The 13,705-nt window shown below is 56.6% G+C and overlaps 2 protein-coding genes across 3 annotated transcripts in view; one reads left to right on the top strand and one right to left on the bottom strand.

Moving 5' to 3' along the window:
- Nucleotides 1–4,827: 4,827 nt before the first annotated feature.
- On the top strand, nt 4,828–7,852 carry LPXN (leupaxin). The gene is made up of 9 exons (XM_074918301.1): nt 4,828–4,840; nt 5,669–5,817; nt 5,951–6,009; nt 6,388–6,493; nt 6,569–6,724; nt 6,817–6,990; nt 7,060–7,141; nt 7,354–7,502; nt 7,586–7,852. The coding sequence occupies exons 1-9, from the start codon at nt 4,828–4,830 to the stop codon at nt 7,850–7,852; spliced, it is 1,155 nt and encodes a 384-aa protein (XP_074774402.1).
- A 1,241-nt stretch (nt 7,853–9,093) lies between these two features.
- CTNND1 (catenin delta 1) overlaps nt 9,094–13,705 on the bottom strand; it is a 30,794-nt gene continuing 26,182 nt past the window's right edge. The window contains exons 13-20 of one of the 2 annotated variants that reach the window (XM_074918696.1): nt 13,516–13,643; nt 13,179–13,329; nt 12,717–12,909; nt 12,495–12,609; nt 11,919–12,006; nt 11,528–11,593; nt 11,316–11,413; nt 9,094–10,886 (exon numbers count right to left, since the gene is read on the bottom strand). In XM_074918696.1, coding sequence (XP_074774797.1) covers nt 10,875–10,886; nt 11,316–11,413; nt 11,528–11,593; nt 11,919–12,006; nt 12,495–12,609; nt 12,717–12,909; nt 13,179–13,329; nt 13,516–13,643 — 851 coding nt within the window. In that variant the 3' untranslated portion in view covers nt 9,094–10,874. The remainder of the gene's footprint in view (nt 10,887–11,315; nt 11,414–11,527; nt 11,594–11,918; nt 12,007–12,494; nt 12,610–12,716; nt 12,910–13,178; nt 13,330–13,515; nt 13,644–13,705) is intronic. The other variant, XM_074918697.1, reaches the window with a different exon arrangement.

Below are 13,705 nucleotides of genomic sequence, written 5' to 3'. Positions count from 1 at the left end.
CCAGTTCTTGAAAAGATTGGCTAAACTGGTCAGATTTCACTTAATTCCATTCCAGGAGTCAACAGGGAGTCTCACTGGTTGGTACCTGGATCAAAAGTCCTTTTGCAATAGAGCTGCCATGCCCTTGCATCCTATCTTGGACAAGCTGGTAAAGTACAGCAGACACCCCACACTGTTCCTCCTGTGTCAAAAGAAATTGAGAGAAAATACATCCTCCCTGAGGATGTGCTCTGTTATGTCTCTCAATCTGCACATGAGAGTGTGGTAGTTGAGGCCGCAGTGGTGAGGGAGAAGGAAGGCCCGGAGCACAGTACTGCACCCCAAAAGCCAGAACTGTGACGCCTGAATTCCTTTGGCCAAAGGGTTTACCAGTTCACAGCTGCAGCCCTTCCTGTTGTGGACTATTAAGTCTATGTAGCCAGAGGGCAAAGCTGAGCTCTGGAAGAAAGCTTCTGTGCTAGCAAAACGTCTTCCACAGGACCAGTGTCAGACCCTCCAGGCTGTCATTCTCGAGGGTGCAGGCCTGGCCAGGCATCAGGTGCAAGCAGCCTTTGACACGGGGGATACAGTGGCAAGACCTGCTGCCTCAGGGGTAGGTGCCCAGCGGTCTGCTTGGCTACAAGCCTCCAGCTTCCACGAGGACGTCCAAACAAATCTTGAGAACTTATCCTACATAGGGGAGAATCTTTCTGAGGAACAGGTGGAATCTGCTTTACAAAGAGCCAAAGAGAGGCCGGCCATGCTGCGCTTCCTGAGGCCAGTGCACTGTCCCTTGCCACCCCAGCGTGGTTGGTAAGAGGAAAGCTCCTCTGCATAAGATGGCAATTCACATCCACTCTTTGTTTCAAGCATGTGCCCTGCCCTTCTGGGAAGGGTGCCCCACCACAGCAGCAGGAGGTGCTCTCCATCCAGCAAAAAGAAAAGGGGATTCAAAAAGCTTGAGGCATTTAGCTGGTAAATCATGTTTGGTAAACTGACACCCATCAGTGAGGTGACTCGGTCTGCCTATTTCCTCCTGTTTCTGTGTTTCAAATCCTAAGCCTTATTATGTGTGACTAGAAAACAAAAGCATGTCCAAATCTCCATTCCTCAGTTCCTGAGAGTGCTCTAATAAACCATCTTATTGTGGAGAACCATGGACAGTCTGATTCCTCTTGGCAAAGACGCTAGGCCATGGGAAGGAGGAGTACATCCTAATGTGAAAGCTAAAGAACCAGGAAAGTTCAAGATACTCATGGATTCCTTCTGTACCTCCCAGACCAAGGCAAGAGGCTGCTGGTTCAGCCTCCTGCCGGAGCTGTGGCAACACACTTTCTCAGCAGCGGCGTGTTTTGAAGGCAGTGTACAAACCTTTGCCAGAGTCACTTACCCGCATGGTTGAGGCTCGTTTTCAGCACAGAGACAGTTAGGCTGGCTCTTGCATTTTGTCGGTCCAATGTCAATCTGGTAGTTTTCTTTCAATTGAAATGTTTCTCTCTCAAGAAGGAAATCTCAGCAAGAATTCAAGTAATGTCTGCCACTGCTGTTCGTATTGTAAGTGGCTGAAAGTTTTTTTTTTCTCCCCGAGGACTCGTCTAGCTGGAAAAGTGATTGTCATCACTTTCCAAACTAACTGTTCTGCTGCAGTTAACTCATATTCTTTGCTATGAAATGACTTTGCATTTATTCTTAAATAAACTATACTTCAAACTAGAGAGTCTTGATGTGGGAAGTTATTCTCAAGTCGCTGTCATGATTGATTTCTCTTTGTAGGCAAGGCACAGTGTCCCTTAATTCTTGTTAAAATAGGTTGGCTGAACCATTGCACAGAAATACAGCTCAGATCAGGACACAGCTCAGCCATTTGCATCTGTTGGGCTTGTGTTTTGTACTGAGAAATTTTATAATACGAAGTTACAGCTCCAGATACTTGTTTACACTGGGGCTCACATTATCACTGGAGGGGAAATCACTCAGAAGTCTAAAAATAACCTGAAACCTTCCGCAGACAGGAAGGTTCTGCTATTAGCAGAAAGGGAAGTGTCTCAAAGTAGCCACAAGGGATTGATACAAGCAGTGACTTGCCTTTTGGGTAGCTCTCAGCATTGCTTGTCCTGAAGCCTATCACGGGACTCACAGTTCAGCATCGCACGTGGCTTCTCCTGAGATGGTGCCCTGCTGGGTGTCTCTCAGCAGACAACAACAGAGCTTCACCAACATGGACCGTAATTAAGTGAACCTTGATGTGCCTACTTGGTACAAAGGGGCTTAATTCAGCCCCATCCTACCCTGATGGTGCAGACAGGATCAGCGATGCGTGAGAACGGGTGGCCGAGTCCGTGTTGGCTGGAGCTGCGCAGCGAGCGCTCGTCTCTCAGCTGTGCAGGAGGCTGCAGCTGCCTCGGCACGGGGCGTTGGTGGACTCGTGGAGAGGAACGACTTGGAAGGAGCAGGTTCAGCCCAGCCACTGACAGAGCCTGCGGGTGCCCATGAGGATACTTACAGGTCCCGACTGCAGACCCTCTTCCAGGTGCCGACAGATGGCTGCATCCTGCTCGTTACACTTGCTTTTATTTGGCTTTGAGGCGAACCTCTCCTTCCCCAGGACCAGTAATGTTTCTGAAGCAGTAACATCTTGTGCATCTATCTGGGTTATTTCGTGGCAAATCACACATCTGGAGGCAGTGCAGTGCCTGACTGCAACCTTTTCTTTGAGAATTCTAAAAGCTCTCCCGACAAGGCATAAAGCTGCTCCAGTGGAGCTGTACACAGAACTGGGCCTCCTCTCCCCTGGCAAAGCTGGGACAAAAATGAGGCTTATTTGGCTTTATCTGGAATGAGGTTTTTTTCTGAATAAGCTTCTTCTCTGGGGATGAAATGGAGGGTGGGCAGCAGAGAGGCAAACCCAGAGAGTATGGGAGCAAGATCAAAGAGATACCCACAATGTAGGTGGCGTGAGAGAGGTGAGACATCACAAGAAGTGTCACACACCCACAGGAGAAGCAGCAGGGAGCCATGGGCTCTGTCTGTGTGGCTCATAACTTTGGCTCCCAAAGGTTTTATAGCATCCTTGAAACCCCCAGGTAGTCCGTACTTACAAGGAGCCTAGCAAGGATGCAGTGAGGCTTGCATGGGGCTGGTAGCCAAGGTGTCTGAGATGTTATACATGCACCTACAAGGTGATGCCTCCTCCAAAAACCCTAGCAAGAGCACAAAGGATGTGTCAAGCCACATGCAGCCTCCTCTGCACATGCCAGCTGAGATAAATCACCACAGCTGGCTCTAAGGCGAGCTGGGCAGGGCTGTTGCGATGGGATGATAGACCAGCAAGAGTGAGAACACCGGCAGCAGCGTGGGGGAAAAACCCCTCACAGCAGGTTGGAAAAGCAGCTCTAGGGGAGAAACAAGCTGGAGGGTTGTGGTGGGACAGGGGGAGCATGCTGGTGCCATGCTCCCCCTCCAGGTCATCCCAGTGTCTACTCCTCAGGTCCGGGGCATGTTCTGACTGTGGGCATCACTGCACTGCCATCTCCTGCCACTCCTCTGTCCGCTAGTGTAATGAATATGGCAGTTCTTTACCTCTCTCCACTGCAGCGGCCTCCACTTCATCCCCCCACACCAGATCACTCACCAGTCCCTTGGAGCTGTTTCAACATCCACTGGCTGCTCTCAGCAGTGCCAAAAATTTCTTTACTAAAAAGCCAAGCCATAAATATCACTAGATCACCCTCACAGGAGCTGGGCGTCAGTGGGGGCACCAGGGATAACAGCAGTACCTGTGGGTCTGTCTGTCCCAAACAGCGAGGGACCTGTGGCTGCATCTCAGGGCAGGCAGACTGCCACCTCGACCCGTGTCCCTGCCAGAAACCCCTGCGTCACTCCTGCCTCAAACACACATTCAGGTGCTCATGGGCTTATCGCACAAGAGGGCCGTGCGGGGTGCCCAGGCACTGAAGCACTCTGGCTCAGGAGAAGCAGAAAAGTCCCAACAGTGGGTAAATTGCTCAAATTACCAGCAGAGATCAATGCTCCAGTTTGGTGGGTGTTGTGCCTGGCTGGTGGTGACGCCGGCAGGTGTATCCCCAGGGCTGAGCTATGCCCAGCAGTCATACACATGGCACCTCTGGGAAACCTTTAAGTGGCCCAAAGCATTGACAAGGGGAGAGCATAGCACAGCCACCAGCTTCGGCAGTGCCACCACTGCCTGCGCTGCCATCCCTGCCTGCACTGCCACCGCTGCCTGCGCTGCCATCACTGCCTGCGCTGCCACAGCAAGCCCAGTCCTTGCATTCACACTGGCTCTAAGTGACACAAAGGGATTTGCCATTACCTGGAAATCCAAGACGAAACTCCAAAAGCATCGCTCCAAAAAGCAGGGCTGCGTTGGAGCATGCCAGCACTGTGGGTCCTGTGCCTACCTCCATCACGCCATCGCAAATGCGTTTCTCCCTGGCGCAGGGATGCCGTCCCTCGTCACACGCAGCTGGTGGCTTTCGGAAAGGGCGTGGGTCTGCAGGATGGGTGAGCTCTGGCTTCCAGCCGAGATGCCCAAGGAGTTCTGATGGTTTTTATGAGTCAGGAGATGCCTGAACAACCCACTATCCAGTTTCTTCCCTCTCCAGCCCCAACCTCAGCTCCCCTTGCCCCAGCTTCTGCCACCACTTGCTGCCTGCCGCACGTAGTGCAGAGCGCACAACCCACAGAGGAAAAACCCCGAGCGACAAACCCCAGTCCTGGGGGCGGGGTGGTGGAGGCGAGGCTGGAGAGCGGAACCAAAAGCCTGTGCAGCCCAGCCTGCCAGCTCACTACCCCAGCCCCTCAGCTGCCAGCACCCCATGCCGAGGCAGGATGGAGGATTTAGGTAAGCCAGGACCCTCCAGAGCCAGGCCCATGCTCAGGCCTGGTGCAGGGTTGTGCCTTCAGCAGCTCGGGGGAGCCTTGTCCTTCCTCTACATCGGGGTCAGGTGGGGATGCTGCAGAGGGGGCAGCAGTGGAGCCACACTCCCTGCCATGCCTTCCCCCATCCCAGGGGATGAAGGGGGCCCAGGCGGTCGAGCAAGCGTTTGGACAAAAATGGAGAACGCTCTAAGGCAGGAAACAGGCTGCAGTGACGGAACGGGGCTGAGCAGCCCAAGGGTCCGGAACAACATCCAAGGGTGCCGGGAGTCATCCCTGGCCTGGGGTGGGGGAGATGGGGCCAGGGAAGCAGCTGCTGGAGGGGGGATCCCCCCTGTTTCCCGACATGAGAGCAGTGAGGTGGCAAGGTTAAAGCAGAAAGAGAAAGCGCTTCGCCGTGCCTGCAGGAAGTGCCAATCTGGGTGCACGGAAAGCACTGAGATTTCCCTGAGCAATCCTGTGCCAGGGCTTGTGCTGGGATGAATTTAAGGGCTGGTGGATGTTTCTTTATAAGCCAGAGATAGTATGTGGGCGAAGCAGGAGCCCTGTTGCCAGCAGTGCCCCATGCTTCAGGAAGGTGCACAGTGCGGTCGGCACATCCTGTGTTGGCGAGGGGGGGTCCAGGTGAGGGTGCTCAGGGCCATCACCATCCCTCAGAGCCCTGGCTGTCAAGCTGCTATGACACTGCTTTTACTCCTGACATTTCAAGAGTAGCACAAGACTGCTTAGGAGGGCACACAGGAGCAGGGGGCAGGCAGTGGCTAGGGTGCCTGACCTGGGTCTCTCTGTGCAGATGCTTTGCTGGCAGAACTGGAGCAGAGCTCTCGCCCAGCCCCCAAGGACTGTGTGCTGCAGGTGCCAAGCTCCTACAAGCAGGATTTGGCCACAACTGGGCCCCCAGCCCCCCGTGGCCATGAGCCACTTGCCTCAGCGGCTGTGAAGGTAACGCCTCAACACAGTGGGGCGGGTGGCTGAGACCCTGCTCAGCTCGTGACAGGGGTGGTGGTGCTGGATGGGCTGTGAAGAGTGCCAGGGGAGCATCCTATGGGCTCAGCCACAAGAGTTTGTTCTTCAGGTGCAGCTGCCACCTCGGGCTTCAAAACCTCCAGAAGAGGATTTGAAGACAGTGTACAGGTAAAACGTGGCCGTGGGAGGCGGTGAAGCCATTGGGGCTACCCTTTCCATCGCTTGGGTGCGTTCCCTGGAGTTGCCTGGCCTCATACATATCGCCCCAAAAAACGTGTCCTTCTGCAAGCTGGGGTGGGGAGGGTGCATCCTGCATCCCTGGAGCACTGCTGGGGCGAGGACTGGGCTTCCAGCAGATCACCCCCCCTCCCACAACATACGGCCGCTCCCCACCAGCACATCCCCGGGGAGGCCCCTGTCCCCCATCCCCTGCTGTGGCCTATGAAGAAAGGGCAGCATCTCACGGGGGTGGAGGGTTCTCGGCCCCGACCGTGCTCTGGCCTCGGGCTGGAAGCCGCAGCGTCCCTCACTCTCTGCCGTGCTCAGCAGCTCGGTGCTGGTCCCGCAGCGGCGTCTCTCCTCGCCTCCGCCCACAGCAACTGCCTGGCAGCTGGAGGAGCTCCTGGCCGACCTGGGCCACATGCAGAGTAAGGTGAGCTTTGGCTCTGGGGCAAGGAGTCGGGGGGCCTGGCCCTCACCCAGCTCTCACCGTGCTCCTGCCTGGCAGCTGGCGGTTACAGGACAGGGAGCTGGGGTGCCAGTGGACACCTCATCCTCGCTGGACAACATGCTGGGCAGTCTCACCCAGGACCTGCAGGAGCTGGGCATCAGCACTGCCACTGCTGGCGTCTGCGCCGCCTGCCACAAGCCCATCGCTGGCAAGGTGAGCCCCCCACACCTCCACCCTGCGGCCCCTCTCCCCTTGGCTAACAGCATCCCCTGGAGCTGCTCTCGCTGCCCCCCACCTCCCCACAGGTGCTCACAGCCCTGGGCAAAACCTGGCACTCTGAACACTTCACCTGCACCCGCTGTGGGCAGGAGCTGGGCGGCTGCCCCTTCTTCGAGCGGGGTGGGCAGGCATACTGCCAGGAGGACTACTACCAGGCCTTCACCCCCCGCTGCGCTTACTGTGCCGGCCCCATCTGTGAGGTAAGACCCCCCCGGCCTCCCACGCCACCCCCACCGCCACCGGCAGCCTCACCTTGCTTCTTCCTACAGAAAGTCCTCACGGCCCTGGACCAGACCTGGCACCCCGAGCACTTCTTCTGTGCCCACTGCGGGAAGGTGTTCGGAGATGATGGTATGTCCCAGGGGACAGGAGTGGGGGTCCTGCCCCATTGCCCCCATCCCAATATCCCCTGCCATAGCCCTGCCCCTGCATCCCCACCCCCCCATAGCCCTGCCGTGGCACCCTTGCTGCATCTGACATCCCCTCATGCTCTTTCCTTGCCCCGCTGCCCCCTGCCCCAAGCCTCCCCCAGGTGGGTGCCCATCCTGACGCCTCTCCTGCAGGTTTCCACGAGCGGGGCGGGAAGCCGTACTGCCGCCAGGACTTCCTGGCTATGTTTGCCCCGAAATGCCAGGGCTGCGAGCGCCCCGTGACGGACAATTACCTGTCGGCCTTGCAGGGCGTCTGGCACCCCGAGTGCTTCGTGTGTGCGGTGAGTGTGCGCCAGGCCAGCAGGGCACCGGGGCGAGCGTGTCCCTAAGGCCGTGCCAGCCTTCTTCATCTCCTTCCCCCCAGGAGTGCCTGAGTGGCTTCGCCAGCGGCTCCTTCTTCGAGCTGGACGGTCGGCCCTACTGTGAGCTGCACTTCCACCAGCGGCAGGGCAACATCTGCCACGGCTGCGGCCACCCCGTGACCGGCCGCTGCATCACGGCCGTGGGGCGTAAGTACCACCCCGAGCACTTCATCTGCGCCTACTGCCTGGGCCAGCTGCAGAAAGGCACCTTCCGCGAGCGCGGCGACAAGATGTACTGCCAGGCCTGCCACGACAAGCTCTTCCTCTGAGCCGCGGCACCCCAGCTGCACCCCAGCACACAGCCACCCTGCCTGCCTGTCCCTGGTATCGTCCCCACACCGACACCCCTGGCGTTGTCCCTGCTGAGCCAAACGTGCCTCGTGTCCTCCCACCCACCGACGCCCCTGGCATCCGTCCTGCAGAGCCAAAAGCCCCCAGCACTGTCTCTGCCAAGCCAGATCCCCTGGCATCACTCCCCGCCCCCTTTCCCTCGAGACATTCCCAGCCTTGTCCCCACTAAGCTGCATTCCAGGCATTGCCCCAACCTGAAGCAATAAAACACCGACCCTGCCTTTGCTCCATTTGCTGGTGGCTTTGGGGACAAGAGTGGAAGTCAAGGTGGGAGGGCTGGAACCCCCATAGCCAGGGGCACCCATCAGTGCTCCCCCCACCCATGGGTGCACCGGGTCACCAGCTCCCAGGGTGCTGCAGGCCAGGGTGACATTCCCCTGTAACCTAGAGGGCAGCCCCAGCTGCCCTGGGAGAGCGATTCCAAGCTCCAGTCAGGCTGCACTGTGCAGGAAATCGCCCCCCTCAGCCCTGCCTCACCCCAGACTGCATCTCGCTGCCACAGGGCTAAAAGAGCTGCTCTGCACCCCAGTGAAATTTTTCCAACAGCAATGTAGTTTCAGGAAAAAACTATGTTGAAATAGAAGCCAGAAAACTGCTTTCGAAAAGCTATTTCCACACATTTACAGAATTGCTTTCTGTATTTATTTTCACACACACAGAGGGGTGAAAGCAAAGTGGGTTAACATGGTGTTTCAGCCTGGCTTCAGTAATCCTGAGAAAGGGATAAGCACGTTTGCAGCCTGTCTGTGCTCGGGGGGGGGGCAGCTCCTGCTCCAAAGGGCTCCCCCCTTTTTTTAAGAAGGGACTGTTAATACTTCTGCACTTGTGCAAAGTCCGCCAGCCACACGAGGAGAGGGGAAATGGAGGGAAAGCCTTGCCAGCAGGGGAGAGGAGAGAAGGGGTTCTCAGTTGCCCTGCAAAAAGTTTTGTGAGCTCAGTACAACACAGTTTTGGTGCTTTGTATTTTTCCTCCAATCTTTTGCTACAAAGAGGAAATGTCACTCCCACCCAAGAAAGGGTTTGTCAAAGTGGAATCTTTCAGAACCACACACAAACAAGCAACACTCAAGTGCACAGCCCTGCCCCAAGAATAGGCATTTGTTCCCAACTGCAAAGCTAAAGACACCAAGGTAGCAGCCTTAAGTGGAAGGCACAGAGACACACTTTAAAAACTTTATTTATATAAAAAAATCATTTTGTTTTAAAAGCGTTACAAGAGTGTGCACAGGAATCAGACAAGGAACGGCTTCTTGGTTCCCACTCCCTTCCTCCACTCCCTGCCAGGGCAGGGGTGGCTCAGGAGAGCCAGGGGAGGAGAGAAGGGGGAAGCTTTTTTTTTTTTGGTTCATTTGGAATTAAAAATTAAAAAAAGGAATTAGTGTTTTACATATTTAAAGGAAAGAGAGAAGAGTTAGACCCCAGAACAAAAGCAAACCACGCTGAGGTGGGGCTGGAGCCAGGGAGGGCTCAGCCAGAGCCGGGAGGTGCTTCCAGGCAGAGGAGCAGGCAGGAGCAAGGCACCAGTTCTGTCTGCTGCAGCCTCCCCGCGTGAGCCCACACTTCGGGGGAGCCCCAGGCTGGGGAGGGCTCCTGCTCCAGTTTGCAGCCTCCTAGAGAGGCTTCCAGTTCACAGGGAGCTTAAGGGCTCCCCAAAAGATCACAGCACTTGGATGTGCCCCCCACCACCACAGCAGAGAGGAGGAGGAGGAGGGGGATGTGTACACCCCAGCTCCTGTGGCAGCCTCGTCTCCCCAGGACAGGATGCAGGTAAGAGTCTGCGCCCCATCAGTGAGGGCGGGGGGGCTGGGATCCCCCCAGACACAGGTTTCCAGCCTCACTGCAGACAATTAAGGCTGCCGGTGAGGAAGGGAAGAGCTCAGTCCTGCCGGAAGCCCAGAAACACCCCTTCCCCAGCGAAGAAGCCAGACAGTACGATTCAAAGAGCTATTTCACAGTGGCAAAAGAAAGGCACATGTCAAGAGAAAGTCAGAGGGGCACCGCCGCAGGCGGCTGGTGCGCGGGGTGAGAGGGGGGATCCTGGCTCTACCCGCCTGCAGCCCTGCTCCTGGCGCCCGGCACGCAGCGCGCCCCGCGCAGCCTCTCCCCAGAAGCCCCGTCGCATCTCCTCCCACAGGGACCCGCCGCCTCCAGCACCGGGAGGCCCATCCCGAGCCCCCGCACTGACCATCCTCCCCGCACAAGGGATCCCTCCTCACACAGTCACCAGGTGGGGGCCGGCGGCACCATCCAGACCCCTTCGCAGGACCCAGAGCCAGATCCCCCTTCCCATGTCCCCAAAGCCTCATCTAGAGCAAAGCAAGAGAAGTTATTGCTGGTTTTCCTTCCCCTCACTCCTCCATGACTCCAATCCCCCTCTCACCCTGGTCCTGCCGCCGCCAGGGAGGGAATGCTCCCGTTACCCCCACAGCCCCGGCTGAAGAGTGATCCCGCACAAAAATATATCCTATAGGCAACAAAAGAGAAACCCAAACCAAAACAAAAAGGCGGCGAGTGAGGTCCCAGACTCTGTCCCTGCAGACATCTCTGAGCAGAGGGAAAGCATGGAAGAGAAGGCAGCTCCTGGTCAAGGCAGAGATCTGGAGTCCTTTTGCAGCATCCATGCCGGTCAGTCCGGCAGAGTCAGGCAGGAGGGTTTTACTCTCTGGAGGAAGGAGGTGGTAGAGGACAGGGAGGAAGAGTTACAGTCGAGGTGTCCCAGAACAGGGAGGTGCAGCAGTCTAGAGGAGGCAGAGTGGCCCGGGCTGCCCCTGAGGGACCAGGCCCAGTCATTTGGCTGGCTAGTTGGCACAAACAGTCCAGCAAAAAATCCAAAAATAAGACAAGGTAAAAGTCGGTCCATTCCACCACGAAGAGTTATATATATATATTTATATATATAATATATTATCAACCCAAACTGAGTGGAGGCGGGGATATCAGCTAGATCTTCTGCTGTGGAGAGAGAAGGAGAGATGTTAGCATGCCCAGGGAGCCAGTGAGCAGTGGAGGTGTGATCATGGCCCTGATGGATCAGGCAGCAATTGCGGGCAGCAGCAATCAGAGCAGAATTTGGCTTTCCAAAGCACCCCTAACAGCATAGCAGGATCTGTCACCGCTGCTCAGGACACTGAGGGACATACCGACACGGGGGAAAGCATGGCAGCATCCTCCTCCGCCTCCTCTACCTCAGGCTGCAATTCCTGCCCCTCCTCCTGCTGCAGACACACAGGGGTTAGTTAGTAGGGGTGATGGGGCAGGCAAGGGGGTTGTTAGTCATGGGAGCCCAGTTCTCCCCTCCTCCTGCCAGCCAGAACAGCCATGTGTCACCTCCTGCACCCTGGTCCCACTCACTCTTCCTCCACATTAGGAAGAGCTGCTCACCATCAACGGTGCTGCCTTCACCGGCTCCATATCTCCGAGGTCACCAGATCGGTCCAGTGTCCTGCTGTGGTCCCTCTCATTGAGTGTGGAATAGTTGTCTGGAGCAGGAGAGGGGACAGTCAGTCACATCACCTGAGGGGCAGCATTGTTGTCCCCACAGGAGAGGCGAGCTCTGCCCCCACCCAGCACACCAAGGAGACAAGATGCCCCCATCCCAGTCCCTCTCCTACCTGGTCCCATGTTGCTCATCTGGATCTCTTCCCGTGAGGATTTCTTGTCTACAAGCACGGGAGAGCAGCAGGTCAGACACGGCCCCTGCAGCCATGAGCAGCAGAGAGGAGCCACCCAGCTCCCACCCCAGTGAGAGGAGCCCAGACCCAGCTGCAGCACCGTTGACCCAAGGATGCTACAGGACCTATGCTAACTGCACACATTTCCAGCCCTGAGAAGCACCTAAAGCCCAGACTGACAGCCTTGTGTGAGCAGCTGTGGCTGCCAAGAAAGCCAGGGCTGAACAGGGAGGGGACAAAGACCAGCTGTTCTGAGTACCCACGAGGTGGAAGGATGACAGTGGGGACAGGTACTGAAGGGAAGGAAACACACCTGATTTTTGGTTCCTGTCGATGAGAGGCAAGGTGCTGTCATCAAACGAGTTGCCTCCCTGGGTTCGGGACACATTGCTCAGGTTCACCTGGAGCATCAGACAATGACCACTCACACTCTGGCCCAGAGATTCCTTCCCCATCAGCACATCCCACCCCTCCAAGACCCAGGAACCCTCTTCCCACAGCCCTTAAGCAAGGGGCCTGAGGCAACCAGAGGGTGTTCCAGCAGCCAGCCCTTAAGCAGCAAGGACAGTCCCAGCTTCTGGGGAAAAACCAAGCCCTCAAGAGCCTTGTTCTTCAGTTGCCAGTGGCTTTTAGTGCTGCAAACTTCCCTGCCTGCAGATCCACATCCTTGTGTGGGACAGGGCTTAAAGCTTTTAAGAGTGTTTCTTCCTTCATAAAAGCTTCCTGTTGGTCACGTGCTGAGAAATGGCAGAGGGGACACCTCTGAGGGTCTCCAACCCCACCAGCAAGGTAAGAGCTGAAATCCAGTACTGCTGAGCTCCAGGAAAACCCTTCTCCCCTGCTGCAGGACCTAACCTACTACCCCAGCCACAACAGGGCATCTCCATACCTGGAAATCTGACTTCTTCCAGCCTTCCTTCTCAAGGGGCTTCCGCAGCTCTTTATATCCCCAGACTGTCTGCAAGACGAGGGCAGCTGCTCGGACTTCTCTCTCTGAGCGGTTCCTAGGAAGAGGTGAAGGGAGAAACGTTTGGAAATTCCCAACGGCCTCAAACAAGCTCCTGGAGAAGCCCCTCTCTGCTCCTTGCACTATCCTTTGAGCAGAGCCTACCCAGATTTGTTGATCAGCACCAACTTCTCAATCCCCTGTGTTTCCCGCAGCTTCTTGGCAGCCTCAAGGTTGTCTACAATTACTTCATTGATGGTGTTGAGGATTGACACCACTGTGTCCTCAGAGAGGTTTTTGGCTGGGGTCTGCTGGCCTCCAGGCAGGTTCTTCACTAGGTTGGGGATGGCGTGTTTACCTGGGATGAGGAAAGAACTGGGCATGAGCAAGCAAGCAAGAGGACTGCAAGGGAAAAAAAAACACTGCAGAAGGATCAGGGACAGGTGACCAATTTTTTATGTCCCTTTCAGTGGAGCTCAGCACGTGCTGCTCTGGGAGAGGAGCAGTAGAGAGGCACTGGGCTGACGCCATGCCCACACGCTTCCTCAGCTGCCGGTATCAGGAGGAAGCTCCTGCCTAACCCAGCTGGACATGGACAGCACGTCATCCCCCCTCTGCAGCCCTCACCTATCAGCTCTTTGTTACGCAAGTCGACCGCCAGGTTGCGCAGGGCCCCGGAGGCCGCTTTCACCACCCGCTCGCTGTCGTGGGTCAGGAGGTCAGCGATGGCAGAGAGCCCCTTCTCCTGGCGCAGGGCTGAGCGGATGTACCGGCCGTACTGCAGGGCAGAGCAGAGCACGGCAGCGTCACTGGGCGGGCACAGCCTCTCCCCCCAGGAGCATCTCCCTGGGCAGTGAGCCAGCCCCACACCACGCCAGCCACCCCTGGAGCAGAGCCTGGCCATCCAGAGCTCCGGGGGCACCCTCCCCACAGCACACATCGGGGGGCACCGCAGGGCACTCACCGTCCAGCTGCCAGCACACAGGTTCTGTATGGCTCCTGCCGAAGCCTCCAGGATGGCCGGAGTCTTGCTTTCCTTTAGAAGGGAGATGTATATCCTGACCACTTCTGGTTGGAAGAGGAGCTCGTAACCTGCCAGAGCAACACAGGTAAGAAGGACTTACTGAAGGGCTCTGCTGGCATCTGACTAATCC

This window comes from Athene noctua, chromosome 14 (assembly GCF_965140245.1).
Source record: "Athene noctua chromosome 14, bAthNoc1.hap1.1, whole genome shotgun sequence".
Classification (NCBI taxonomy): domain Eukaryota; kingdom Metazoa; phylum Chordata; class Aves; order Strigiformes; family Strigidae; genus Athene; species Athene noctua.
Note: the sequence above shows the minus strand (reverse complement) of the source record. Positions and strands in the feature narration are given on the sequence as shown.

What these genes read in the sequence shown, in the direction of transcription:
- LPXN (XM_074918301.1), top strand. An exon ending in TTGCCTCAGCGGCTGTGAAG is followed by an intron (nt 5,818 to 5,950) that starts GTAACGCCTCAA and finishes TTTGTTCTTCAG; the next exon opens with GTGCAGCTGCCACCTCGGGC. An exon ending in CCGAGTGCTTCGTGTGTGCG is followed by an intron (nt 7,503 to 7,585) that starts GTGAGTGTGCGC and finishes CCTTCCCCCCAG; the next exon opens with GAGTGCCTGAGTGGCTTCGC.